The 27,560-nt window shown below is 37.1% G+C and overlaps 1 protein-coding gene across 1 annotated transcript; it reads right to left on the bottom strand.

Annotated features, from left to right (window-relative positions):
* Positions 1-4,988: 4,988 nt before the first annotated feature.
* Positions 4,989-22,069, bottom strand: LOC306854065 (polypeptide N-acetylgalactosaminyltransferase 17-like). The gene is made up of 12 exons (XM_079391865.1): positions 21,610-22,069; positions 19,987-20,269; positions 19,712-19,895; positions 19,085-19,251; positions 17,625-17,799; positions 14,849-15,046; positions 11,656-11,773; positions 11,306-11,491; positions 11,097-11,234; positions 7,511-7,606; positions 6,907-7,068; positions 4,989-6,812 (listed from the first exon to the last, which is right to left on the bottom strand). The coding sequence occupies exons 1-12, from the start codon at positions 21,610-21,612 to the stop codon at positions 6,675-6,677; spliced, it is 1,848 nt and encodes a 615-aa protein (XP_079247991.1). The 5' UTR covers positions 21,613-22,069; the 3' UTR covers positions 4,989-6,674.
* Between the last annotated feature and the right edge of the window lie 5,491 nt (positions 22,070-27,560).

Consider the following 27,560-nt stretch of genomic DNA (forward strand, 5'->3'; position numbering starts at 1 on the left):
TCATCAAGTTTCAGTTCGCACAGTCCTTATTTTACTCATTAATTGAAAAAACCCATTTTAAAAATCAAAACAAAACAATGAAACCAATGGCAAATTAGTCTTCTATGTTTTGACGTCACAGCTGCAGCACTTTATACATTCTTTTTTTTTTTTTGCAATGACAAGTAATTTTTCTTAAGCAGTATTTTTGTTAATTTTCCAATGAAAGTATCTACACATTCTCCAAACAAGACTTTGCAAAAGTACATAAAACGTTAGGAATTATATAAAGAATTCAATATTATATAAATAATTATATATTTAATTAAATATTATAAACTTAATTCTTACATAATTGTAAGACCTTTTAAAACTTTGCTTTTAATTATTTTAAGTTTTAGATAATGGAAAAGGACAAAAATACTGATTAAATTATTAAAAGAAGATATAGCCTATCTACTTGAGAGGATAAATTTGAAAATGTAAAACATTTATATTTTAAGTACTATAATTGTATACATATTATATAATGAATTTATAATATTGTTATATAAATAATATATAGCTTAATAATAATTAATATGTATAAACTTATAAACAAGATATATATCTTCTCTGGTAAATGTATTTTGTTTCCATCAGAAATATCTAAACCAGGGCTGTCCAAACTCGGTCCTGGAGGGCCGGTGTCCTGCAGAGTTCAGCTCCAGCATGCCTCAACACACCTGCATGGAAGCTTCTAGTATGCTTAGTAAGAGCTTGATTAGCTGCTTCAGGTGTGTTTAATTAGGGTTGGAGCTAAACTCTGCAGGACACCGGCCCTCCAGGACCAAGTTTGGACAGCCCTGATCTAAACACTCTTAAAACAAGACAATATACTGCTAAGATTTTATTCTAAAAACATCTACAGGTTCCATCTAGGCCTAATGAGTGAAGAACAAGACATTTTTATTTAGGTTTTGCAGTACTTCAAGGCACTTAATGTGGCTTAATGGTACTTTATGGCCAGTTATCAGTGTTTTTAAGGGTTATACCTGTTGAGATACACATTGTCAGCATTTCTGAAAGGTTTATGATGGCTCTCAGATTCATGCTAGCGGATGAGCTTAGGTTGTTTTGCACTGCTTTACCCCCCCCCCCCCCCCCCCCCCCCCCAACCTGCTTGAAAAATCTTTGTTACTTTTATTACACCAAACCTCCCTTTTCGAGCTGCATTAAAGATGACCTTCACTTTACCATGAATGAAGAAATGGTTATGTGTATGGTGCATGCCTGCTAAAAATACAATAGAAGCCCAATAGAAACCATCACAGAAATTCCAATGGTTTCCATTAAAATAAACCATTAGCTTTTTCCAGTAAAACCATTATAAAATTCCTTTTTGTAGTGTGTTTTGGGCATTTTTCCAATTGGATTTAACATCCCAGTACATACCAGTAGACACCATTATAGTTTCCATTAAAACCAATACAATTCCCATTATAACCATTAAATCCATTTAATTTTCTACTGTGTTTTGGGCAGGGTTCTACTGTTTTTTTTCAGCAGGGTGTTCATATTGCATTTCATTGTCTGTCTGTATTAAAGCCACCGTAGCACTGCATTGTTGATGTTTCAGTAAGTGTATGTAATGAAGATGCTTCACATTTTCAAGATTGGGATTGTACAAAGGAAAAGAATGATATCTGAAGATGATTGTATCTTTCACATTGGTGCGATGGCTAAAACTCTGTGCCTGATGCATTTCTTCTCTTTGTGTTTCATGAATGTCTCCTCTGGACACCTGTAGAAAACGCACTGGTATATGTTCTCCACCATGTTTCCTGAGGTCTGCTTCTACTTAATTATGCATGTGAATGAGCAGAACTTTGTAAATAGGGCTTTACATGTGTGTTTTCTGTCCGTGCATGATAGTTTAAAGCAGTACATTCTGCACAGATCGTGTCAGGGCCTACTGAGGGGGCGGCTGAAATCAATACGTGTCTGCCAGCTCTCCGTTCTCCCCCGAGACCCCTGACTAAAGCCATATTTGTCTGCACAGGTGTACTTTAGAGAATAAAGGTACATACACTGAAATTATAAAGGTACAATGTTAGTCCAACCCCACTCAAATGTTGATCCATGTGTGGTTGGAGCGAGTGAATGGTTCATTCTGGTACAACGGTGACACTTGGTGGTGGATGTGATTACTTCATTCACTGTGTTTGTCCTCGTGTTGTCCTTGTCTGATCTAGAATGTAACATTAGCTTGTAGCATTCAACTAAAGATCTAGATGGGGTTGTTAAATGATATAGGCTATACTACGTGTTTAGATGATTTTGACCTCCACAATTGTGTGGTGAATGTGAAAAATTACACATTACCTATATTTTGGGGTTGGGTGTGATTTTAGGAATGAAGGAATGTTATACCGATATACAGAGTCAATTATTTCAGTTTCTTAGTATTTATAGACAATATTGTAAAATGGCAGTTTAGGATAATAATGTTGTGAACAAAATATCCCATGAAATCAGATTAAATCGGTTCTGAATTTAAAGTGGGTTGTATTTCAACTGAACACTTTAGGGTTTGGAAAACATGGCTGATGTGGTGGTAAGGTTGGCTACATTCAATTTAATTGTAAAAAAAAAAACATAAAAAAAAGTAAATAGCCATATTTACAGTTATTCACTTAACGATAGATCTGTACACTTTGCATGCAGAATATTTAGCTATGTAGTTGAGAGTAGCTTGTTGCAAGCTGCCCATAGATGATTTTAATATACATATTCAAATATGTACAGGACAAATGCATAGAGTTTATGCAATAAAGGATTTTTTAATATTTGTGGCATCTTTTCTGTTTCCTGAGAAAATATATGCATAGCCTACTTCAAGACACATTACACTATCCACTATTAATTAATAGACTATTGTTTTTGTTGCTCTATTTATCATTCTGTAAAACCAACCTCTCTGTTGTGGGTTCGTGAATTGAAGACTTGAAGCAACTGTATGGAGTTAGTGTATATTTTTGAGACTTTAAAGCCTCCTACAGTTAAGTGAGTGGGATTCACTGTCATAATTACAGCAGATCTCTGTACACATGCATTTGTTGCTGCGTAAAGCAATCCGCCCTCTTCGCGAGATTTTGTACTACCCTGCGTCCCAATCTGCATACTATCTGCCCTAAATAGTATTGAAAATTACTACAATCACATAGAATTTAGGATGGATAGTATGCACATTGGGACGCAGGCCTAGTTTACTAAATTTACTCCCAGAACAGACGTTTGGAGGGAAAAGTGGGAAAGAAACAGAATATGTTTGTATTAATAGAAGTCAGTGTACCATCAGAATGATTTTTAAACTGATATTTTAAGGTAAAATATGTACAGTTGCTTTAGTATTTTCACAGTATCTCACAAGCAAGATCGACTTTGTTCCACACTGTCACAAGGATGGAGGTAAGTTAATTCAGAGTATTTTAGACATTGTCATTGTCAGTTACTTTACAGTCGTATATTCTATAGTTCCAAATGAGACTACAGCAGAATCAACTCGTTTCTGTCCTAAATGAGTCATGGTTTTGAAATAATTAGAAAGTGTGAGGAAATAATTCAGTGACTCATTTAAAAAAAAGAAAACAAGAAGAACAACTGTTTTTCATTCAATTCGATAAATTAGAATTGTTAGATAAAAAGTTGCAAGATGTAAACTCAGAATGTGGAAGAATAAAGTCAGAATTGTGCGATGCAGACTCAAAATTGCAAAATTTTATATCTGGCAATTCTGACTTATATATGGCTGCAAAAATTTGCGCAAGTAAATGTAAAACTGTAATGGACGAGTGTCACAGACACATTGCTTGGAATCTGCGTAATTGGGAGTTTTGCATGAGGGCAAACAAGTCCTCCTAGCAAATTTTGTTCTTTGTTGGTCATGCAAATTGTGGTGTTGACCAGCAGAAATCTGCTTGGTTTGAAAGTGACTCCATGTGACAGGACCTTTTTTTTTTTTTTTTTTTTTTTTGCCTGTGCCTGTGAAATTTCGCCAGTGTGATTGTGCCTTAAAGTCCCAGTGCAGTTAGACTGTACCACCACTTTTGGAACTGAGATGCAGAGCACAAAGGCAAACAGTTAGCTATGGGTTTTAGTCAAAATATGAAGCCATACAACACTTATTCACAGTCACACATCAGCTTTGCCTCTAAGCTCTGAGGGTGAATCACTAAGTCAATGAGCCAGTAATGAATCATGATGATCAATATCATTGGTGATGAACTATGGGGGCGTATCATCTATTTAAATTATTTACTCTTGTACTATGAATTACAAAGTCATTATGTGTATTCGAGAGCTATGAACCACTACAATTACTCACTGCTTCACAGCTTACCATAAAATGAAACAAGCCTCCAATAAAATGTGAAAGCCTCTGCAACAAAGAAAATCCATAAGCCGATAGGGCTATACAGCAGAGCTGCCGATACAGCTGCCAGAGTTGTTTAATATGGAAAGATGAAAAAGAATATTTGCCCTAATTCTAGTTTTAAATGCATAATAAACAGCGGTTGAATATTTAACAGCCCTCAAACGTAGTGCGGCTCACATGACTGGGAGTTGTCAGTCACACAGAGCCTGAAGCATCACAGCAGGAGAGGTTTGGCTCAGTGGTAGGAGGCGCTCAGAGGGTCGATTAGTATGCACAGTTGATGTCCTTTTAAGTTAGAACAGCCTTACCATTGCTGAAGGAAGGATTGTTGTGAGAAAGCTCAGCTGGTGCTTTTTGACATGTCAGAACAGCGTCTTGGTAGCCCATCATCCTCCTGTCACAGGAACATTGTAGTGTTTGTCACTAATCTTCAAATGACAACCTAAATATTTTTGTGGAGCGTTACTTGCTTTGATCTTTAGATACGCTGCTTTGTTGTTGCCGACAGTTCCTCAGGTAAAGTAAAATGTGAGGTACTTATATAGGGCATTTAAATTTCTTTTTTAGATTTAGGACACCGAGCACTAAAATGCTGCAGTTCACCATTTTATTAAAATCAGTCCTATAGTCAAAATGGAAGACGGTATGGGTGCAACAACATCTGACGAAACTGTAGTTACATGTACAGTTTATGACTCATGTAACGTGTCCTTATGTAACTCGGTCTACAATCCCTGACGATCATTTTTTCCCATATTCCTATCGCCTACATACTGGCCTTGTTGCTTTAGAGTGAGGTTCAAAGTAACAGTATGACTACTACAGGATCCATTCAACAGCAGATAGAGCTCAGTTACCATAGTTACTGTTAAACTGCGCACATATCATAATGTCATTCTCATGAGGGGCTACTGTCGAAAAAAGAAATGCAATAAATAACATATTTCCAGAGCAGACAGCTTATTTAAACAGAAGACGCACTGGGATCCATAGCTGCTGACAGACACAAGAGAATGGACAAAGAAGAACATGTTTTCCAGGATGAAAAGTAAATCTGCATGTATATCATTTTAGAATAGAATTCACTTCCAGAATAAAAAATTTCTGATAATTTACTCACTCGCCAGTGATCCAAGATGTTCATGTCTTTCTGTCTTCAGTTGCATAGAAAATAAGGTTTTTGAAGAAAACATTCCAGGATTCTTCTCCATATAGTGGACTTCGATGGTGGCCAACTAGTTGAAGGTCCAAATTGCAGTTTGAATGCAGCTTCAAAAGGTTTCTACATGATCCTAGCCAAGGAATAACGGTCTTATCTAGCCAAATGATTGGTTATTTTCTAATAATTCTTTAATATATTTATATGAAAATTATATTCTTTTAAACCACAAATTCTTGTCTTGGCCTACCTCTGCGATGCGCATGTGCAACTTCACACATAACTTAATCGTGTTGGAAAGGTCATGTTAGTACTTCATCTGTGTACTACGGTTCAGAAAGGAAGGGGAGGATGAAAAACTCCCATCTCATTTTCTTCTCCAACTTCAAAATCATCCGACATTGTTGTTTTACCTTTTTTAGTAAAGGGCGTTTGACTTTCTTTGCACATTCACTTTGTAAACACTAGGTCAGTACTTCTGACCAAGTGTGTGATTACGTAATGCTTGAGGTAGAGCTAGTGCAAGACAAGTATTTGTGGTTAAAAAGTATATATTCCTCAAAAACCTTAATTTTTCAGAAAGAAATGAACATCTTGGATCATATGGGAGTGAGTAAATAATCAGGAAATTGTTATTCTGGAAGTGAACTAAGTGAGTATTTGCAAAGTTGATAATCTACGACGTTTAATTGTCATTTTGGTTTCAGCACTCAAGACTTGGTTGCTCTCATGGTTGAAACTCAAATATTGCAAACATAAGGAACTTCAACATAGTTTATGTGCTTCAAAATCTTTCATTGCAACGAGGTTACTGGAGGAACGATTGATGTTCTTTACAGTTCTTGCAGGAACTTATGAAATCCAATGTTCCTCAGAGAACTGTCATTTTGAAAGAATGTCTAGAGGTTTTCCAGAAGGTGGAAATCTGAGGAACCTACTGTATGCAGTGGTGCTTCGAGTGTCTTATTTTTTTGTAATGTGGCATGTAGTAAGACCAAAAACACAAAACACGCAAACATAATCAGCACCCCTTGATTTCCACAAAACTGGATCCATTTTCGAAAGTTCCATGAAGGCCATAGAGATTCCCAACTTTCTAAGGTCACTGACTCACTGCCCTCAGTCCTGTTTCATCAAATTCTTGATGTTCCACTTCTGGCCAGTGCAGGAACGAAGGATCAGAACGTAGCCGAAGTAGACATTAGCCGGTACCACCTCAAGGCAGCGTCCTGTAGCTCGGTTGATGATTGCTTCATTCTTCAGGGAACAAAAATAAAAAGAATTCTTTTAGTGATCAAAGGCAAAAGGACAATTTTTACAAAGTGCTCTATATAAAACATGACCCATTCACCTGTGCAAAGTGCCAGGTTTTCTGGCGTACACTAGAGACTTTCTCACAATTCAGGAGCTGTGGGTAGCTGCTGATTTTATCGTCCACCACACACCGCGTATCTTCGCCAGTGCTTCCCAGAGGACCCAGGAAAAGATGACCCTCCTTAGTGTAGCGACCCAGCTACAAAATAGACCACAGAGGGGATAATGTGAATTTATTTAATTCAGTGATTTGGTAACTGGGTCACTGAGTCATTCAGGGGCATTTTGGCACCCTAAGCTGATGTTGTTTGCCAGATAGTTTTTGGCAGTTCCATAACGACTATTAATTTATTATAATTATTAGCTGGGTCAAGCTCCAGTGCAGATTTGAAAACTGGTCAAGACTAGATCTAGAAGTTATGGTCTCCAGATTGAATTTATAACTAGAAAATAAAATGTATTTCTTATTGCGCGCCATCTTGTCATTTTATTGCTTAGTTGCCACTGATGAGCAGAATGCAGAGAACAATGTCATGAACAGACTCCCTCTAGATGTAACCTATTTCCAGTGCAGAGTGAGTAGAGGTTTAGTGGAGGTCAGGTCTGTGGAGATGTATAGCTGTGAGGAGTTGCGTCTCTACCTGAGGGCCCCAGCCATGGCAGGGGTGCAGAGTTGCTGTGTGGTTTTCCTTTATGCCCTGGTCCACACACAGATGGGTCACATTGGTATTGCGTATCTAGAACACATTAAAAACATGTAAGCAGCTGATAGTTTGGCCTGCTTTTTGTTGATTAAAAAGTTATTCTCTTACTATGAAACCTGTTTTGATAAAACTAAGACATAATTAACGATGCAGTGCCTTCTTAAAGTGATGGTCAGCACAAAAAGTAAAATTCTGTCATCTAGGGATGATATCGGAATCGGCCGATATGAGTAAATTTAAATATCGGCATCGGCCCGATATGACAAATTATGCAGATATGTCTTGCCGATAAGAGGAACACATTAACTCACATGTGCTCAGGGTGTGCTAGTGATTAGATCATGTCAGTAGTGTGGCTCATTCTTGAAGCAAAGTTTTTTGTCTGAATGATGATTAGATTCACTGTTTTGGATCACTGCATTTAATCTGTGAAAGCAGTACAGGGCGTTCGGTGTGTGATAGAGTAAACAGTAATAGCACATGCAGGGGCAGCAGTGACAGCCTCCCCCGGGTCCTAACGCCTGTTCAGTAAGGATTTTTAATCTGTAGGGGGCGTTATTGGCCTACTTCTAATTAAATTAAAAGTAAAATAGCCTACACAAGTAACATTTAGACTGTGTTTCTGATTAAACAAAGCAGTAATTGATGTCATAAAATAATGAGTATGTTTTGATTTAAAGGTCAGAAGCTATAGCTTGCATGAAAAAAATCACAAACATGACACTTGTAAATTAAATTTTATATATACTGATGTATTCATTAATGTGTAATGTTTTATTTTTTAAACAAATCATGAGCTCTAAAAGATTTTCTGAATTTTTACAACTCTTGCTTTAGGCCATCTACAAATATTAAATCTTATAAATATAATAAAATATTAGGGTTAACACTGCATCTTTTTTTTTTGGGGGGGGGGGGGGGGGTGATGCAGCGATTGATATATAGTTTATTTATAGTTATTTTCAAAGCTTTAGTGTGCTGTCAAAAAAAACCTTCATTATGGTTTATTTAATTATAACAAATAAGTTCTTGTTAAAAACAAACCAAAATTAAAATTATTTTGCTTATAATTTCTGCACATTTGTTGTTGTTGTTTCCAAACAAAAAGGAAATATATCGGTATCGGCCAAAATGATTTGAAAAATATCGGGATATCGTATATCGGCAAATACCAATATCGTGCATCCCTACTTATCCCTATCATTTACTCGCCCTCATACTACATCACTTTCTTTGTATATTACGAATATTGTTGGCTCCTTGACAGATTGATTTTGTTCCTCTATTTTTTCTGCTTTGGATAAAAGTGTCTGCTAAATGCATAAATGTAAATGTTTCTTCTGTGAATTACAAAATAAGTCATTGTGTTTCATAACTGTGGGTGCAGTGCTGTGCAGTGCTGAACGGCAGTGCCAAAGGAGCACAGTGTGAAACAATGCTGTGCTAGAATATCATGGTGAGTTGTTTAGCAACAGAAAACCAATCACAAACCAAACAATGCCAAGATCATTAAATATTAATGTACTTTGTACAGTCACATAAACTTTCAATGCACTCTGTTTAGTTTCAGCCTTTGAGTGAAACACTTTAAAATACTACTGTGTATCTTCCTTCTATACCTTTTTGTATGTTTCAGAGGATTTAAGACAACCAGAGCAGATATATAAAGTAACATTTCCACAGCTGGACAAGCAAGTCCTGCTATAAAGAGGTTGCGGTCTCTTTGTGTGCTGTATTTTTTCTAATCATTTCTTACAGTGGGGAAAAAAAATTATTTGATCCCCTGCTGATTTCTATAATTGTCTATAATTTTAATGGTTTATTTGAACAGTGAGAGACAGAATAACAACAAAAAAATCCAGAAAAACGCATTTAAAAAAAGTTATAAATTGATTTGCATTTTAATGAGTCAAATAAGTATTTGACCCCTTCGAAAAACGTGACTTGGTACTTGGTGGCAAAACTCTTGTTGGCAATCACAGAGGTCAGACGTTTCTTGTAGTTGTGCCACCAGGTTTGCACACATCTCAGGAGGGATTTTGTCCCACTTCTCTTTGCAGATCCTCTCCAAGCAGAGCCGCTGCTGGCCAAATGGGTGCCCTAAGCAGGATTGTATTGTTGTGCCCCCTCCCTTAAATATTATGGAAGTAAAAAAAAAAAAATACTACTATAGGGGTCAAAATAGAACTTTAATAAAATATAAAAATAAATAAATTGTAATTAAATTGTATTATTTACAAATTAGAATTGTAGCTCTGGACAGTTTAGTTATACAGTCGTCTGATTGATTTTATAGTCTCAAGCATTCAGAAATCACGCAAAAGAAAATTAAGCAGTTTTACTATGAAAACCATGGTTTTAACCAAGAAGAATGTTTACAGTGTTATTTTCAATACAATGGAAGTGAATGGTAAAAAACTGGTGCTTTTAAACTCCAAAAATGACAAAAAGGCATCATAAAAGTCTCACAAAAGTGGTTCATATGACTTCTAAAGCCATAAGCTGGCGTTTTGTGAAGAACCAATTGAAATCTAAGTTTTGGCTTCATTGACTCTAAACACCATAGGTTTTGGTGTCACAATGGTCACTAATATGAAATCATTGCATGACTTGTCAATATTTTTGAATAAACAAAACTTGAAAGCGGCAGTAAGATGACTAGTGAGATTTTAGCCAAATAATCAAATAACTTGGTTGACTCCTAACACTATTATATCATTGGATTCAAATGGCTTAGGATATAGTACATGAGTCATACTGACCACTTGCATGACACTTTTATGGTTATTTTAGTAATTTTGGGGGGCTTGACAGCCCTAGTCCCTATACACTTCCATTGTATGAAAAAGTAAGCTGAGGACCTTCTTAAAATGTTTTCTTTTTTTTTCTTTTATGGAAGAAAGTCAGACAGGTTTGGAAGGACATGAGGGTGAGTTAATGATTTTGGGTGTGTTAATTAGAGACACAGTCTCTTTGTCACAGAGGGAGTTTTGGTGCCTTGCCGCTGTCGCCTCTGGCTTGCTCATTTGGGGACACTTAATTTCTAGTGATTATCATCAATTTGATTTAGCAGATACTATTTAAACTAAACTGATCTAGACAATGACATCTCTGAACTCAATAATGAAATGCCTTAACTGAAAATTGAGTGTTTAATCTTATTTTTATACATTACTGACACTCTATCCTCCAATTTGATTCTGTTAAGTGCTTTGACGCAATCTGTATTGTTAAAAGCGCTATATAAATAAAAGTGACTTGACTTGACAGTTTTAAGGTGCAGTCACAATAGAAAAATTTTGTAGGCAAAAAAGGTCCATTATCTTGTCAGTTTGTAGTGATGTAAGCACAGCTCACACAGGAGTCACTTTCATAACAAGCTTTCTGTTGGTCAATGTGGTAAATCCATGTAACCAAATTGAACCCATTGTGAACTCTTGTGTAGGGAAATCTTTCCTCCATGAAAATTTGCCAAATGCTGATAAATGTGACCGCACCTACATTCATTTAATGTGGGACTCACCTCTCCATAAAAGAGAGTGTTGTTGTATGTCCTCATCTCTGGATAGATATTGTCGAGGTACCACTCAAAGTTATTGCACTGGAGTCTTTTTCTGAGCGCTAGTCTCTGGGATATGTCTCCATAGTCAATGCCATGGTTCTGTATGGACAAAGAAAGTCAAGTATTATACTATTTATTATTATAATACTGCAAATATGTCAAGTGCTTACCTTCATTGGCAGGTTCCATGCCAAATAGACATTTGATTTGTATTGGTCCATCCAGACTTCTGCCACCCGAAGTGCATTGCGCCTAGTGTGAAAGGCGATGTTACTGTGGTAGGGCTTTTTTGTTCTTGCAATATGGGCCACTCTGGAACAAGGCAGAACTTCCATGCTTCCCCCACACAGCCAAACCTGGGATTTAAAAATACACATACACCTATCAAACTTCAGTTCTGGCATAATTTTAGAAGAAAAAAGCTACAATTCTTTTCAAATGAAGGCTCTGTGCACTGAGCGTAGGGAGGCTAAGTTATGAATACTCTACTTTAGCGGAGGGATGTGGGTGGCATACTAACCCTGATTCCCAGCTCTATATTTTCGCCTCCATACACGTCCATCCCTGCATCCAGTAGGCCCAACTCCCCAAAGTATTCCCGGTTTACCACAAAAGAGCAGCCTATCATTGCAGGCGTCCTAAAAATACAGATTTTACACTTATTTTCAATGCTGTTTCTTCTCTAAAATACTGAATAATTAATGAAAAAATAATGAATGTAAATATTGAAAAAAGTATAAATAATTGAAAATAATGTAATATGAGAATAGTGGCTGTGTACAATTGATCTTTTAACTAATAAAATATATTTAATTTTATAAGCACTGTTTACACTATATTAAGACCACTTTGCATTAAGCTACTTTCATACTTTTTTCATAACTTTGGGTTGCAGTGCTGAACGGCAGTGCCAAAGGAGCACAGTGTGAAACAATGCTGTGCTAGAATATCATGGTGAGTTGTTTAGCAACAGAAAACCAATCACAAACCAAACAATGCCAAGATCATTAAATATTAATGTACTTTGTACAGTCACATAAACTTTCAATGTACTCTGTTTAGTTTCAGCCTTTGAGTGAAACACTTGAAAATACTACTGTGTATCTTCCTTCTATACCTTTTTGTATGTTTCAGAGGATTTAAGACAACCAGAGCAGATATATAAAGTAACATTTCCCCAGCTGGACAAGCAAGTCCTGCTATAAAGAGGTTGCGGTCTCTTTGTGTGCTGTATTTTTTCCAATCATTTCTTACAGTGGGGAAAAAAATGTTTGATCTCCTGCTGATTTTGTACGTTTGCCCACTGACAAAGAAATGATCAGTCTATAATTTTAATGGTTTATTTGAACAGTGAGAGACAGAATAACAACAACAAAAAATCCAGAAAAACGCATTTTAAAAAAGTTATAAATTGATTTGCATTTTAGTGAGTGAATTTTTGACCCCTTCGCAAAACATGACTCAGTACTTGGTGGCAAAACCCTTGTTGGCAATCACAGAGGTCAGACGTTTCTTGTAGTTGTGCCACCAGGTTTGCACACATCTCAGGAGGGATTTTGTCCCACTTCTCTTTGCAGATCCTCTCCAAGCAGAGCCGCTGCTGGCCAAATGGGTGCCCTAAGCAGGATTGTATTGTTGTGCCCCCTCCCTTAAATATTATGGAAGTAAAAAAAAATTAAAATACTACTATAGGGGTCAATAGAACTTTACTAAAATATAAAAATAAATAAATTGTAATTAAATTGCATTATTTACAAATTAGAATTGTAGCTCTAGACAGTTTAGTAATACAGTCGTCTGATTGATTTTATAGTCTCAAGCATTCAGAAATCACGCAAAAGAAAATTAAGCAGTTTTACTATGAAAACCATGGCTAATTTTTGTAAGGGTTGTGATGTCCACATGTCTTTTGTTTAAAAAAAATTATAGCGGCTGTGTCATCTATATCAAAAAGGTGGCCAAAAATGAAAGATTAAGTGGATATTTTAATTCAATGTTTGGTCAATAGCCTATTAAACAAGGATTTGATCGTCCTGTAAGTGTAACAGCAGCAATGACCAGGCCTTTGGCACCCTTTGCAGGCATTTGTAATAACATGTAATGCTGAAAAAAACAATAAACACCATCACAAAATTTGTAATGGTTTTACTGGTTATAATGGGACTTGTATTGGTTTTAATGGAAACTGTAATGGACCCTGTTGGTCTCTACTGGTAATTGGTCACATTCTATTGGTGGCTTGTTAAAACCAATAAATCCTAATGGAATATGTCCCAAAACACACTACAGGAAACCATTTTTTAATGGTTAAAAGTTGATGGTTTTTAATTTTTTAAATGGTATTTGTGATTTATTTCTAATTCATTTGTGATGGTATTAGAATTTTCTGGAATGGTTCTATTGTTTTTTTCAGCAGGGTTGCCTCATTGTTTTTACATAATGCATTTTAAGTCATTTTAAAGGCTGTTGTTGTCTTAGGTTTGTTTTATAACCACAAAATAATACTTCTTTGTATATTATTATTTGAAGTAACAAAACCATGGTTAATTTGCGGTTACCATGGCTACAAGAACCTTTAAAAATAAAAATAAAAATTGTGTTAAAACCATGGCTAACTTTCGTAAGGGTACATGGAAACTCGGAGAGAATATTAGATGCGTTGGTGGGGGTGAAATTATTACCGACATTAAAACACATTATTAGCCTCAACACCCAAAAAAGTTTCAAAGGATTCTGAATGTAGCCTACCTGCATTTGCATGCTTTGTTTAGATTGTCTCCACCTCTATGTATCCCTCCCCCTTGAAAGGTATAAACTCTACTGTGCTGAGCTATAGTCAGACTTGGATGACTGCAGCGACACACAGCGAGTTCTCAATAAAGAGTAACTTCTGCTTGAAAGATATCCAAACCTCTCCTGGTCTCTGCTTCGAAGAGGAAAAAGTTTCCTACACTGTATTCTGTTATTATATAACACGGTTTCCATTTTCTTTACTCCCTAAGTGTTTTTTTTTTTTTTGGATACATCTATATTGTTAGTAAAGTAAATACAATAGATCTGAAAAAACAAAGAAATGTATAGGCGTGTCAGATGCCCCAAAAATGTTCTAGGTCTTTAAGGGTTAAGAGAGTGCTCCTAATCTCAGCTCCTTACCTGTATAAAAGACACATGTGAGCTAGAAATCTTGCTGATTAATAGGGGATCAAAAAACTTATTTGACTCAAATCAAAAATGCAAATCAATTTATAAATTTTTTGAAATGCGTTTTTCTGGATTTTTTGTTGTTATTCTGTCTCTCACTGTTCAAATAAACCTACCATTAAAATTATAGACGGATCATTTCTTTGTCAGTGGGCAAACGTACAAAATCAGCAGAGGATCAAATGAATGATTGATGATGTATATATTTCTTAGAATCATTTCTTCATGAACTATTTTAACAATGTCCTTACAACTTTTCTGGGCATTGAACGTGTCAGTTGAGTTGCAGTCTATGCATGGTCAGAAAGCTCTTGGATTTAATCAAAAATATCTTAATTTGTATTCTGAAGATGAATGAAGGTCTTACGGGTTTGGAACGACATGAGGGTTAGTAATTAATGACAATTTTCATTTTTGGGTGAACTATCCCTTTAATTACTAACCCAAGGTAAATGAAAAATATGAAACCCAGGACTGTGTTCAGAATGGTTGAAAGTCCAGTAGGATCCTACCTGATAGGTGCAGAAGTGTCTCCTTCATCCCACCACTGTTTCGGTGGGCTGATATACATACACCAGAGCTCCCAGTTATAACCATGGCCTGAGTTCTCATAGCGTTCCAGCTCAAACGTCTCGTCTTTAATGTTATCTATGGAGGGCAGTATGATCCTCTTGTGGTTTCCTTTGATTCTAGACAGAACTGGTTCAGCCCTGACAAGGGGATGTAGAGGTTAGATCATTATAAGCAAAGCTGTATTGCACAGTGCTAATAACACTTCTTCAACTCTGCTGTGGAGCTAAATCTAATCCTGGCTTGCGAATGTGTTGGCTGGTTTCTCACCTCACATCAGCCAATTAGATGGACCTACAGAGGAAACATGAACTGAAATTCTGTTTACACATGGTATTCATATCTGTTTGGTTTGCTCATGCGATTGAGAACACGACACTAAATACATCTGAGCAGGGTCCACTATAGACGTTCATGTGGACAAATGCATTCGAAGACTCGCCTTGGGCTTCTTTTGAGAAAGCACGGCAAAAAAATTTATTCCACATTCGCTATGCCAAAACACATTGATTACAATTGCTTTACCATTTGTACCCTTTTCATTCTCTTGGTTTCCCACTCACTCGTAAGCAGCGTAATGGCTCCATTTAATTCAATTGTATTTGTGTACTGCATTTGGCGCATCCATGAAAATGATGTAGAGCAGATGTGCCCAATCCTGTTCCTGGAGATCTACCATCCTGCAAAGTTCAGCTCCAACCCTGATCAAACACAACACAACTGAACCATTTAATTAAGATCTTCAGGAGCACTTGATAAATACAGGCAGGTGTGTTGAAGCAAAGCTGGAACTGAAGTCTGCAGGTAGGCAGATCTCCAGGAACAGGATTGGACACCCCTGATGTAGTCTTCAAATAGTCACAGAAGACACATTTAAAGCACATGTCTAAAATTGCCCCCATACCCTTAAATAGGTGCTATTTGGGGGGACACAGCCATTTGTAGTGGTGTCCGAAATCATAATGGATGTTGTCGAGTTCACACATTCAATCCCATAATGCACCGCAATAACAAGTGTACAACCAATGTACACTCAACAGCTACAGAAAACCCATAATGTAATGTCAGTGTTGTGCCGAATTAATTCCCGCGTCTCACCAGAAGATGGCACCTGCAGCTGAATCATCCATTCATCCATTTTCCAAACCGCTTGTACAGTGTGGGTTATACATATGCTAGTTTCCATAAAAGAGTTCAAGATAAATCTTTTCATTACTACTGGAATGCCAGTTTGCCAAGTTTCAAATGTTTATTATACAGCAAGCACAAACTATGCAAAAGTGGCCCTTCCAGTGCACTTAGCGTACAAAAGTAGTCAAATAAAGCGCATCCAACCATAATAAAACATGCCTCACACGGCTCCAGGGGGTGAATAAAGGCCTCATGTAACAAATCGATGTGTTTTTGTAAGAAAAATATCCATATTTAAAATGATATAAACACCTTTTTCTCACGGTCGCTAACTGTCATAGGCGGAAGCAAGATGACGTAGGACGTCGGTGTAGCGTGAGCCAATGATTAGTGACGAACGCGGAAACGCGACGGAGAGAGAACAAAACAAAAAGCCGGTCATGAATTAGAAGCACAAAACGAGGATTTGTAAAGAAAAATGTCAGAGGATTTTGATATAAGCCAAGAGGAGACTGGTTTTCCTTTGGTAAAGTAAGGAAACTTTGCTTCCTTTGCTCGTGTAAACAAACGTTGGTTTTCACGAGACTCACACGCGCATGAGCTGTGCCGGTGTCCTATGTCATCCAAAGACAGTCTCTCGTGAACGCGCGCATGACAGATAGCGGAAGTTACACAAAACTAATTATATGGTTTTAAATATTTAAATATTATTTATTTTTATTTTTTTTACAAAAATGCATCGATTCACTACAGGAGGCCTTTATTCACCCCTAGAGCCGTGTGAGGCATGTTTTAGTATGGTTGGATGCGCTTTATTTGACTACTTTTGGACTGTTGAGTAAAAACACTTGCCTACTCCCATTATAACGCTTGGAAGAGCCAGGACAACTTTAATATAACTCCGATTGGATTCATCTGAAAGAAGAAAGTCATATACACCTAGGATGCCTTGAGGGTGAGTAAAACATGGGCTAATTTTCATTTCTGGGTGAACTAACCCTGTAATATACCAGGTGTCAACAGGGCCAAAACCACATGTGACAGCATTCCTTGCAATACTACTCTTTTAGAGGGGTTTGAATCATTTTCAGATGGTCACCAGTTTTGCTTGGCTGGAAATTCAGCTAAACCATCCTGGCAGGATATGAGACCAGCTTTAACCAGCTAAAACCAGTTTAATCCAGTTGAGACCAGTAAACCAAATTAGGCTGGTAAGGTTTTTTAAGTTTTAAAAGTTTTTCATAATAAAATAAATTAGTATATTTGAGAGAAACACTGACTTTCTATGCTTTTTCTTTCTTATTTTGACTTTGTAAACACACTTTACCACTGGCATAGTGATTAATCTCTGAAATCACATATTTAGAGACTCTCCACTTGAAATCCAATCACAAGAGTCACAAGAGACATATTTGAGACATATGTTACTACTGGTTGTAAACAGCTGTCTGTCTTGGCTGAGCAGCTCATTTTAGATCACCCAAGACAGATGTTAATATCAGCTGTAAACGAGGCCTGAGAAGTCGATGTGTTAGTGATACCATCTATAAAACAAGCAGCATAGTGTAGCAAGTGCTAGATCCTCACCATGCAGGTGTGAACTCAACATGGGCATCAAAGAAGCCAGTCACCTCCCCAGTAGCCACTTTCCAGCCCTCGATGCGAGCCCGGATGAGGCCCTCTCTCTTCTGATTGCGCACTATTTTGATAAGACCCGGGTAGCGCTTGTTGACATACTCCTCCAGTGGCCCTTTCAGTTGTACTGTCATGCACAAACACACACACATAAACGGTAAAGAGGGAGAAATCTTGTTTCATGGTGCATGAGTGCTCATCGCTGTGTTTAAGAGGGAATGTGTTTCCTACGCCAAAACTCTTCCGTGCCTTTGATCTGTGCTATGGGGATCCACACCATCCCCGTGGAAAACACGTTCTTGGAAAGTGTTCCCGATCCCCACGTTAAACACTGTCATCCACATTCTAAGTGACAAACCGTGAATCACTGACATTATGAGGACAGAGATGGGTGTGCTGCTCGCCTGCCCTCTAATTTCAGCAAATGCCGGCTTTTCCCCCTGTGCTGATGGATGGTTGGCCCTCCGCCACTGGCTCATGCCAACAATGTGATGGAAATTGAACTGTCTCTCTGGGAAGGCCTGAGCACACACTTTGATACAATAGACAAGCATGGCCATATGCAACGTGAGCAAAGAGTGCTTGGCATATTACTCCAGGTTATCAGTGTTGACACTCGCGCTCGAATGCAACACAATGGATTAAACCCTGTCAGAATGGTTTATGAAACTAGATTTTTGCATTTTCTATTTTCTCTGTGGTTTCTAAGGTGCTCTGAGTGGTTTGTAGTGCATTGGTATGTAGTTGCTGGGGGGGGGGGGGGGGGGTGATGAGTATTTAGTGGTTTCTTACTGGTCCAAGGCAAAATAACCTACCATCTAATAGTATGTTCGAATCCTGTAGGAAAGATCTTAATTATGAGTTTAGTGCATATGAACCACCACAATGTCATAACTACGAGTGGGAAACTCAGGATTTTCTTGGAGTTGGGGACATTTCAGTGAGAAAACGTGGCGGATGCAATTGATGCAACATCTGTTGGTGACAAAAAGTTTGTTGAAATATATGAAATTACTCTTTTTCACTTACAATAAAAAAAGCTATGTTGATTGTACAAAACACAGTAGTATTGTACAATTATAATAGAATTTATAACAATTTGCTTCAGCTTTAGAAGATAACACAAAAACACACCTGATGCACATTCATTATTCATCATTGTAGCGTTAAAAAAATAGTAATAATAATAATTTTTTGCTCGATTTTGTGCATCGCCATCTTGCTCCAACCAAAGTGATTTGAACACACCTGACAACACAGTTATGACTTCCCAACTGGTAAATGCAAACTTTCCAGGACTTTCCAAACTTTTTTTTCATATCATTTCATTGTTCGCCAGATAAAACCATTAGAATAATCATTAAATATGATTTTGTACCATGCCATGTAGACAAAATTCTTTTGTTTCTCACCGTCATCACTGTTGTCATCCACCAAGATGATTTCCTTTAGGAGATGAGCTGGTGTGTGGTTAACAGCTGAATGGACTGAACGCAGGATGACAGACAACGCCTCATTTACAAATATGAAAATGATGGAGATCTGTGGCAGGTCACGGGGATAAAAGACCTTTTTGCATCTATAAAAACACACAAATATGGATACAGAAGATCTTGTTGTCTTTGAAACAAACCACCTTTGAATCTTTGGTAAACAAGGCTGTGAAACCTTTCACTTCTTAACAAAAGGAAAGCCACTCCTTGCTTTGCTTATTTGCACATTTTCACTGTAACAATTACAGAGCCAAGTGGGTCTCAAAAACGAAGCTTATAGAACCTCACTTAACTGAACTTAGAAACAGTAAATGTCACTTTCCTGTCCTATTAATCTTGGTAAAAGGAAAACCTATTAAGCAAATTGTTCTAGACATTATAGCTAAACTATTGCAGTGGGTTTTTGTGATTAAATGATAAATATGACAAAGTATACAAAACTATGCTATGCATTTACTAGTCAGTTAACTTATTCCATATTACACCAAGAGCAAAAACTATAGATATTTTTCAGAGTAAAAAAAAACAAAAAACAGTGACACTTACTTGCTAGGTCGATAATCTGGAATAGATCTATCCAAAGAGATTTTGTCACTCAGAAATGCATTGTAGCCATATTTCTCCCTCAGGTATTTGGCCTCCTTTTCTTCCTGAGGCGTAAGTGTTGCTGGTAGACCTCCTCTACCTCGGCCTCCAAAACCTTCAATGAGTCCAAGAGACTTGGACAAACCTATTCAACACAAATGACTCATGGCTTTCTTGTTCTGTAAAAGGGCATTTTTGTGAATAATGCAGTTTTTTTATGATAATGTAGAAGTTACCATTCAGTTGTCTGTACACCACATCTTCTAGTGATCCCAGTCTCTTTAAGAGCAAATCATGAGTGATGCTGGTCTCCTGAGCAGATCCATTCAGATGTGTCTGTCCTCTCATATCAGCAGCCGCCGCCTGTTGACCAACAGCTTTGGTTGTGCGTAAATTGCACTTGCCCCAAAAAGTGATGAAGCCGGCCATCATAAACACATTCAGCACCAGCAAGATTTTCCATCTCCTCATCACAAAGGCCATGAAAGATTTTGGTGTTCGGAATCCAGCAAATTGCATCTTAAAAAAATAAAGCAAATGTAATGTGTCATGTGCACTGAACTGATGGAAACCATAAACTGTCTATTTTATTGATAGGCACAGTAATAAAGACAGTAAGTCAGCAGGGGAAGGGACTAGGATGAGAACATGACCTGGGCTGGACTTAAACCCAAGTTTACCATGAGGTTTGACATCATTATATGTCAAAACACTCACACTGCCAACATCTAGATACCATTTTATTACCAGTTTATTATGTAAACTTTAACAAAAATGCTTTCTAAGATGTTAAAAGATGTGCTTTCATGTGTAAATGAAATGCAAAATAGCATAATTTGCTACTATCCTGACAGACAGGGTATTGAATTATTTTCATTACATTCCCTGGAATACTTGATTCTGTTTGGTCAATCGCACTATTCAGCGACGAAATAAATATAAATTAACGCAAAATATATGCCGGGACTACTTTCGTGTGCCTTGTATCACTCCGCCGCCTCTCTCTCTCTCTCTCTCTCTCTCTCTCTCTCTCTCTCTCTCTCTCTCTCTCTCTCTCTGGTCATGCAAGCACAAATTAATAATTAATAAGGCTTTTTCTTTCGACTTGTTAATAACTTTGTTACATTGGCTTCGGAGTAGGCCTACTCAAGTATTACTTTTACAGTGAACATAACACTTTGCTCAGAGCAGGGGTCCCAAGAACCACGAACCAGTAAGACATAAGATCAATAAGAGAGACTTTAAGTTAAGGAATTTTCAGAATGACTCTTTATAGGCTATATTCATAATAATATATAAATGTGTATTTTAATGGCATATTATTCAATATTCTTGCTAAATTAATTGTTTTCTACATATTTGGGCTATTTTTCTTTGTGGATCTTAATCTACAAGTAACTAAATAATTGAACTAAAGTCATTTCCATTGCCCGTGTATTTATTTACTAAGTAGCACGTAATAAGTTAGATAACACTGTCTCAAAATAAACCATTTCAGGGTGATAATGACCGACTGACCTTACATTAAAATAATGTTTTTCATTTATAATTCGCTACTTAACTTTATGTTTATGTATTCATAATTTCACATTTAATTAACATTATTTCTGCTATATTTATCTGGCAAAATGCATTTCTGCGCCTGTAAGGCACCCTTTCATATCACCCAAAAATATGTTAAAGGTAGGCAGCTCACTGGGTTTTGAGACACAACAGGCTTCTGAAAATCAGACATACATTGTATGAATCTCCAACCAACTGACCAACAGCAAATGTAACATCAGACTGTATTTTTGTGATGCTTGTCATTTGGGTAATGCAGCCTAGTTTATTTAAAAAAAATAACCATAACCACTTACCATTTTGGATTGGTAAAATGCATCCTGCACTTGAATTTAGAGTCCTCCTGTGCGCTTTCATCCGTATTCACATGTTCTTATATATAAAAACCACATGAGAAATTGATTTACATACTTCAAAGAGTCACAGCAAAGGGTCCTAAACTGCAGTCATTCATCATAAGACCTCTGTCAGTCAAATCTAAGAGGTCTTCACTGACAAACACAGTTGTCCTTTGCTGGAAATAATGTCAGAAGATGTTTCGTAAAGTCAGACTTAACGTGTGTGTTTGCCCTGGATGAGCAGAAGTATGTAAAATCCCTCCACTTCAGCTACGAGACTCCGCAGACGCAACATCATCTCCAGCCGGATTCATCCACATCAAGCACAGTGTTCATTATAAACGCTGTTTCATATCCTGCTGCTGTGTGACGCTGATCGTTGATCCACGAGCATCCCGTATCTCGTGCCATCCACACTGTTTTCTGCAGTTAATGTGCCCTGTTAAATCGTTTTGCCCACATAATGCTAGATAGCGGCTCGGCTGAGACTGATGGAAAACACGGAGTGGATGCAGCATGTGGAGCAGGTGTGTAGGATTAAAGAGCTTCTCACGCGCGCGCCACTTGACTCTGTTCACCAACATGGACGATACCAAAACGTAATACTCATATGCATGCCAAGTAGACAGAATTACTTACACACTTAATATTGCCAGCGGCTATTTGCACTAAATGTACTGTTACTTTCACTTAGTGTAAATAGATCCATTGCACTAAGTGCAAATAGTAATGAAGTCTATTTACACAAAAGAAACAGTATTTTCTTAGCCATATGCTATTTACACTAAGTGCAAATAGTGATAGATTCTATTTACACTTTGTAAAAACAGCAGTATTTTCTTCGCAATAGGCCTAATATTAGTTAGATATTAAGTATAGCCTAAAGTATTAAGTAGCCTAGACATTGCGCTTAAAGGGGTCATGACATGAGAAATCAAATTTGCCTTGATCTTTTGGCATATAAGATATCTTTGTGTCATTCAAACATCCTGCAAGTTTCATAGCTTAAAACGTCCTCGTCATTTTGAACAAAGCATTTATTTAATCAAGCACCAAAAACGGCTTGTTTTGGATCTGATGGGCAAGGTGACGTAACTTGGGCACAAACATTTGCATAAACACCGCCTCCAGAGCGACGAATAGTTATCTTCTCACAATATAAGTGCAACCCCCCCAAAGAGCAATGAATAGTTATCTTCTCACCCACTGGCGTTCACTACCTTAACCTCTGACTTAATTACTTAGTGTCATGTCAAATGCAAATTACAATCATTGCCGGTATCTTGTCTGCAATGGATACAGAAACATTTGTTGATTCATGAAGCGGTACTAAATCTGACTGCAGCTGCATCAAAAACTGTAAGTAAATGAGTTCATAATGCCTTGTCTGGAAATGACTGTTTTATTTTTGATCATGTTGTCGAAACACATGCAATAGCGAGGGGGCGTTGACAGTGTTTCTTATGCAATGACGTTAGCCAATAACAATTCCTGACAAGGCTTAAAGGGATAGTTCACCCAAAAATGAATATGTCATTAATTACTCACCCTCAAGTCGTTCCAAACCTGTAGGACCTTCGTTCATCTTCTGGACACAAATATTTTTGATCGAATCTGAGCGCTCTCTGACCCTCCCATAGACAGCAAGTGTCCTTACACGATCAAGGTCCAGAAACATTGCAAGGAGATCGATAAAATAATCCATGTGACATCAGTGGTTCAACCGTAATTTTACGAAGCTATGAGCATACTTTTTGTGCGCAAAAAATGCACAGCTGACACAGAATAGCATATGCTGTTGACGTTTAGTGGATACTCTCCAAAATGGTTTTAGGGTGACGCAGAGGAATTGTTGAATGAAGTCGTTTTTTTTTTTTTTTTTTGCGCACAAAAACTATTCTCGTAGTCACATGGACTATTTTATCGATCTCCTTGCAATGTTTCTGGACCTTGATCGTGTAAGGACACTTGCTGTCTATGGGAGGGTCAGAGAGCTCACGGGATGTATCAAAAATATCTTAATGTGTTTTCCGAAGATGAACAGAGGCCTTACGGGTTTGAAATGACATGAGGGTGAGTAATTAATGACAGAATTTTCATTTTTTGGGTGAACTAACCCTTTAAAGGGCACGCCCCTAAAAAACAGCTTGTTTTAGAGAGAGGATCAGAATGGGGGATGAAAATAATCATTAATAGTAATCAATAATAATTAAATAATCATTAATAAACATTATAAGTTTACCTCAAGGAACATATTAAAATAATAAAACAAATCCATGTCATGACCCCTAGTATTTTTCTAGTATAGTAGTTAATATGACATGTTTTTATAGAAGTAAAAGGAATAGTACTCCCAACACTGTAAAAATGAAGATACTTGAGGCTCCATCTGGAGTAGACTGACACACTGATGGAACCTTCTGGAGAACCTATATGCAGCTTTACAGATTACATGAGGAACCATTGACAGTCTTTAGAGTTCTTGCAGGAATTTATGAGTTCCATTTATAACTGCTCTTATTTAATGGTTCCTATTGAGGTTCTTCTAAAGTTTTTGTTTATTTTCAAGTATATTTTTCTTTAAGAAAAAAAAATCATGTGGCTTGAAATCTGGATTTTATTTCTTCCCTGAAACAGGAATGGAGAATTGGAGACTTAAATGTGATTAAATATTTCATCTTCAATAAATTTCATCATACAGTGATGTGTTATACCCTGAGCTGCGATCGTTCCTCTGCATGACCCTCTGAATTCTCAGAATTCATTAACATTAGAACCAGGTTCAAAAAGTTTGTGCATCCGTGAATTGGCCAAAAAAGTGAGAAGTTCTTCTGTGTGTATAAGTAAGAAATAATCCATTCAATTGTTAATGAATGAGACCCATTATGCCTAAATCTATAGATTTCTGATCTCATTTGCACTCCACATCACCCAAATTTGACGTCAATGGCATCAAATGCTGTTGCATCTTGTGAATATTATTAAACCTTTTGCAATGTGTATCTTGATGCATCATGATTAAATATATGCAAACACAAATGAAAATTGAGAGCTGTGAGGATGAGTAAATGATGACCAGTATTGCAAGGCTGTCTATTTTTGCTTAATTTGATAAAGCAAGTCACTTACTAAAAACTTGTTTTTGTTTTTTCAGACCTGGACGTTCATTTCTTTTCCAAGATTTGGCGAGATTGATGATGACAGAATTTTCATTTTTGGATAAACTCTTCTTTTAGAACATGTTTAGGGAAGCATGCTTTATTTATGGACGAGTTTTGCATTTTGAAGTCTTAAAGGCATGTTCTAGAAGCATCACATCTGAGTATCTCCGTTTTTTTAATATCCATTTTGCACCTCACTCATAAGCATTGCATTACACCATAAGCCAAAGATATCAAGATACTTCTACAGTACCACTGAAATCGGAACCTAATTCTAAACCTAAAATAAAAATTTTATGATTCATCCATCATATACAGGTATTCACTTCTATGAAATTTTGAAGGTTTATTTGAAGCTGTCACCTTCAATGTATGTTAACAATCGCTATATGGGTTGTTCAGTGGCTTTCCTCTCTGTTGCACCTTTAAATTCCACGAGTTTAGGAGAAAATAGGTCACCCAGATAGCCCAAGGAACTGATGTGCCTGGCCTCATAGCGGTAACTTGGTAGATCTAGCCACACTCACATTATTCCCTCTCTGCATGTCGAGTCCTTGCACAACTGCATCATGTGACCCTTGGTTCTTCTACAGAACTGACATTCTTGTTCTTGATTACTTGATAAACAGGAAGTGGCATAATGAGGTTGGATACTGAATACAAAGATGAAAGTAAGAATGGGAGTAACTAAATACATCATCAAATTGCACTAAAAATAATTCAGGGAGCCACACCCATAACAACATTATCCACTGACTCAGGCCATTGATTGGGTCAGTTTGGGATCAGTTTTGATGAGAAGACTGTGTCTTATGTTCCAATAAAGCAGACTCAAGCCAAATACAGCTCTTGTTAACATAAAAACTGATTATATTTACATTATTTGAACACTTCTGATCTTATTGTAAACGTTTCATCAGCGTACATTATTCCAACACATGTGATGTGAAAAACAAAAAAACAAGACATCATGGTCAGTGGTCACACTAATTAAGAATTCATTCCCTCATTTTAGTTAAATCCTGGATAAATTGTACTAATTTGTTCCTGTTCCTTAAATTAAGGCTATGATTTAACTAAATTAATAGTACAACATCTGTGCCTTGCTTAAAAACTGCGCCTTGTTTACAAATATTAAAATGCAACACTAAATCGCTCATGCACGATTCCCTGAAAAAGTGCCAAAATAAATAAAAAAAGTCGAAAAGCTGTGAATGTAACACGTTATTCTCTGCGATGTAATCATTTGCTGTTGAATCAATTTGGTGGACTGTTTGTGGGGTTTAACGATCATGAGCTCAGCTGTGTGGATCTGAATGACGTTATCGCTCTCGTTAGAGCTCTTGAAGGAGAGGGAAGGGGATGGGATTGAGAGGCAGGTGTTCATTTGTAAATAGTGAGTTTTTTCCTCCTCTGGGACTGTCTTAAATGAGGTCAGCCGCAAATTGGTGGTGAAATTGGGCAATGGGTTTGTGAGAATGAGTTGCTGATAGCTGCTACTTTCTTCTCAGAGTAGGTGATGAAGTTCACAGAGATAAGTGATGAAAACAAAGCAGAGGGGTTGGTAGAGAAAAGATGAAAGAGTAGCTTGTGGAGGAATAAAAGTGTCTGAAAAGAGTCCTGAACATTGTTTTTTAAAGTGTAGGAAACCTATATGAGATTTCCATTTACCATTAAAAAAAAGAAAAAAAAGTGACGTGATATACGGCCAAGTATGGTGACCCATGCTTGGAATTTGTGCTCTGCAATTGACCCATCCAAAGTGCACACACACCCAAAGCAATGGGCATGCATTTATGCTGCGGCGCCCAGGGAGCAGTCTGGGGGTGCCTTGCTCAAGGGCACCTCAGTCGTGGTATTGAGGGTGGCGAGAGCACTGGTTATTCACTCCCCCCACCTACAATTCCTGCCGGCCCGAGACTCGAACTCGCAACTTTTCAATTATGAGTCCGACTCTCTAACCATTAGGTTCACTTTTGTGGCCAGCGGTTTAGACATTAATGGCTGTGTGTTGAGTTATTTTGAGGGGACAGCAAGTTCACACTGTTATACAAGCTGTATACTCACTACTTTACATTGTAGCAAAGTGTCATTTCTTCAGTGTTGTCACATGAAAAGATATAATAAAATATTTATATTTTTATATTTAATATATTTTTTTTATATATATAATTAATTTAAATCCTTTAAGACAAGTAATAGGCTATATTTAACTGTGTTGTAGAAGCAAGTATTTCAGTGCATTTCTTCCAAAGCCTCACACTCACACTTATGTCCTAGAGACTATGATGTTTCTAAAGATTGTTCTGGTCTCTCTGACTCTGCCAGCTTGTCTGTCACAACAGCCTAAATATATACAATAATATGCTATCAGAACCTGTCTGGGAACAGATTCAAAATCTGTGTGTCTAATTTAGTATGCCAAGCATGCATCTCCTTCAACCATTTGTAGAGTTGACTCCATAAAGTGCCAGCAAATTCAGATTTCTTGCCATAATACTCAAGGTAATAGTCTATTATTGTGCACTGTGAAATCTTAATGTGATCATAGAAAGTATTATAATACTTTTTATTATTCACAGATTATGTGTTTTGACCCTGTTTCAGTGTATGTAGCTATAGCTTTCTGAAACTGAATTCAGCCTTCAAGATTTAAAGCAATTGTAGGCTACGTAAGTGTTTTTACTTTGAAAAATCAGTTTCAAGAATCATGTGATTATAAAGCTATCGGACCATGAACCAGTTACC

Source organism: Barbus barbus (genome assembly GCF_936440315.1).
Source record: "Barbus barbus genome assembly, chromosome: 34".
NCBI lineage: Eukaryota > Metazoa > Chordata > Actinopteri > Cypriniformes > Cyprinidae > Barbus > Barbus barbus.

Excerpts from the sequence above, each read along its gene's own strand:
- LOC306854065 (XM_079391865.1), bottom strand. Across the intron at positions 11,492-11,655 it reads ATATAGAGCTGGGAATCAGG|GTTTGGCTGTGTGGGGGAAG; the intron begins GTTAGTATGCCA and ends TTTAAATCCCAG. Across the intron at positions 6,813-6,906 it reads AAACCTGGCACTTTGCACAG|AATGAAGCAATCATCAACCG; the intron begins GTGAATGGGTCA and ends TGTTCCCTGAAG.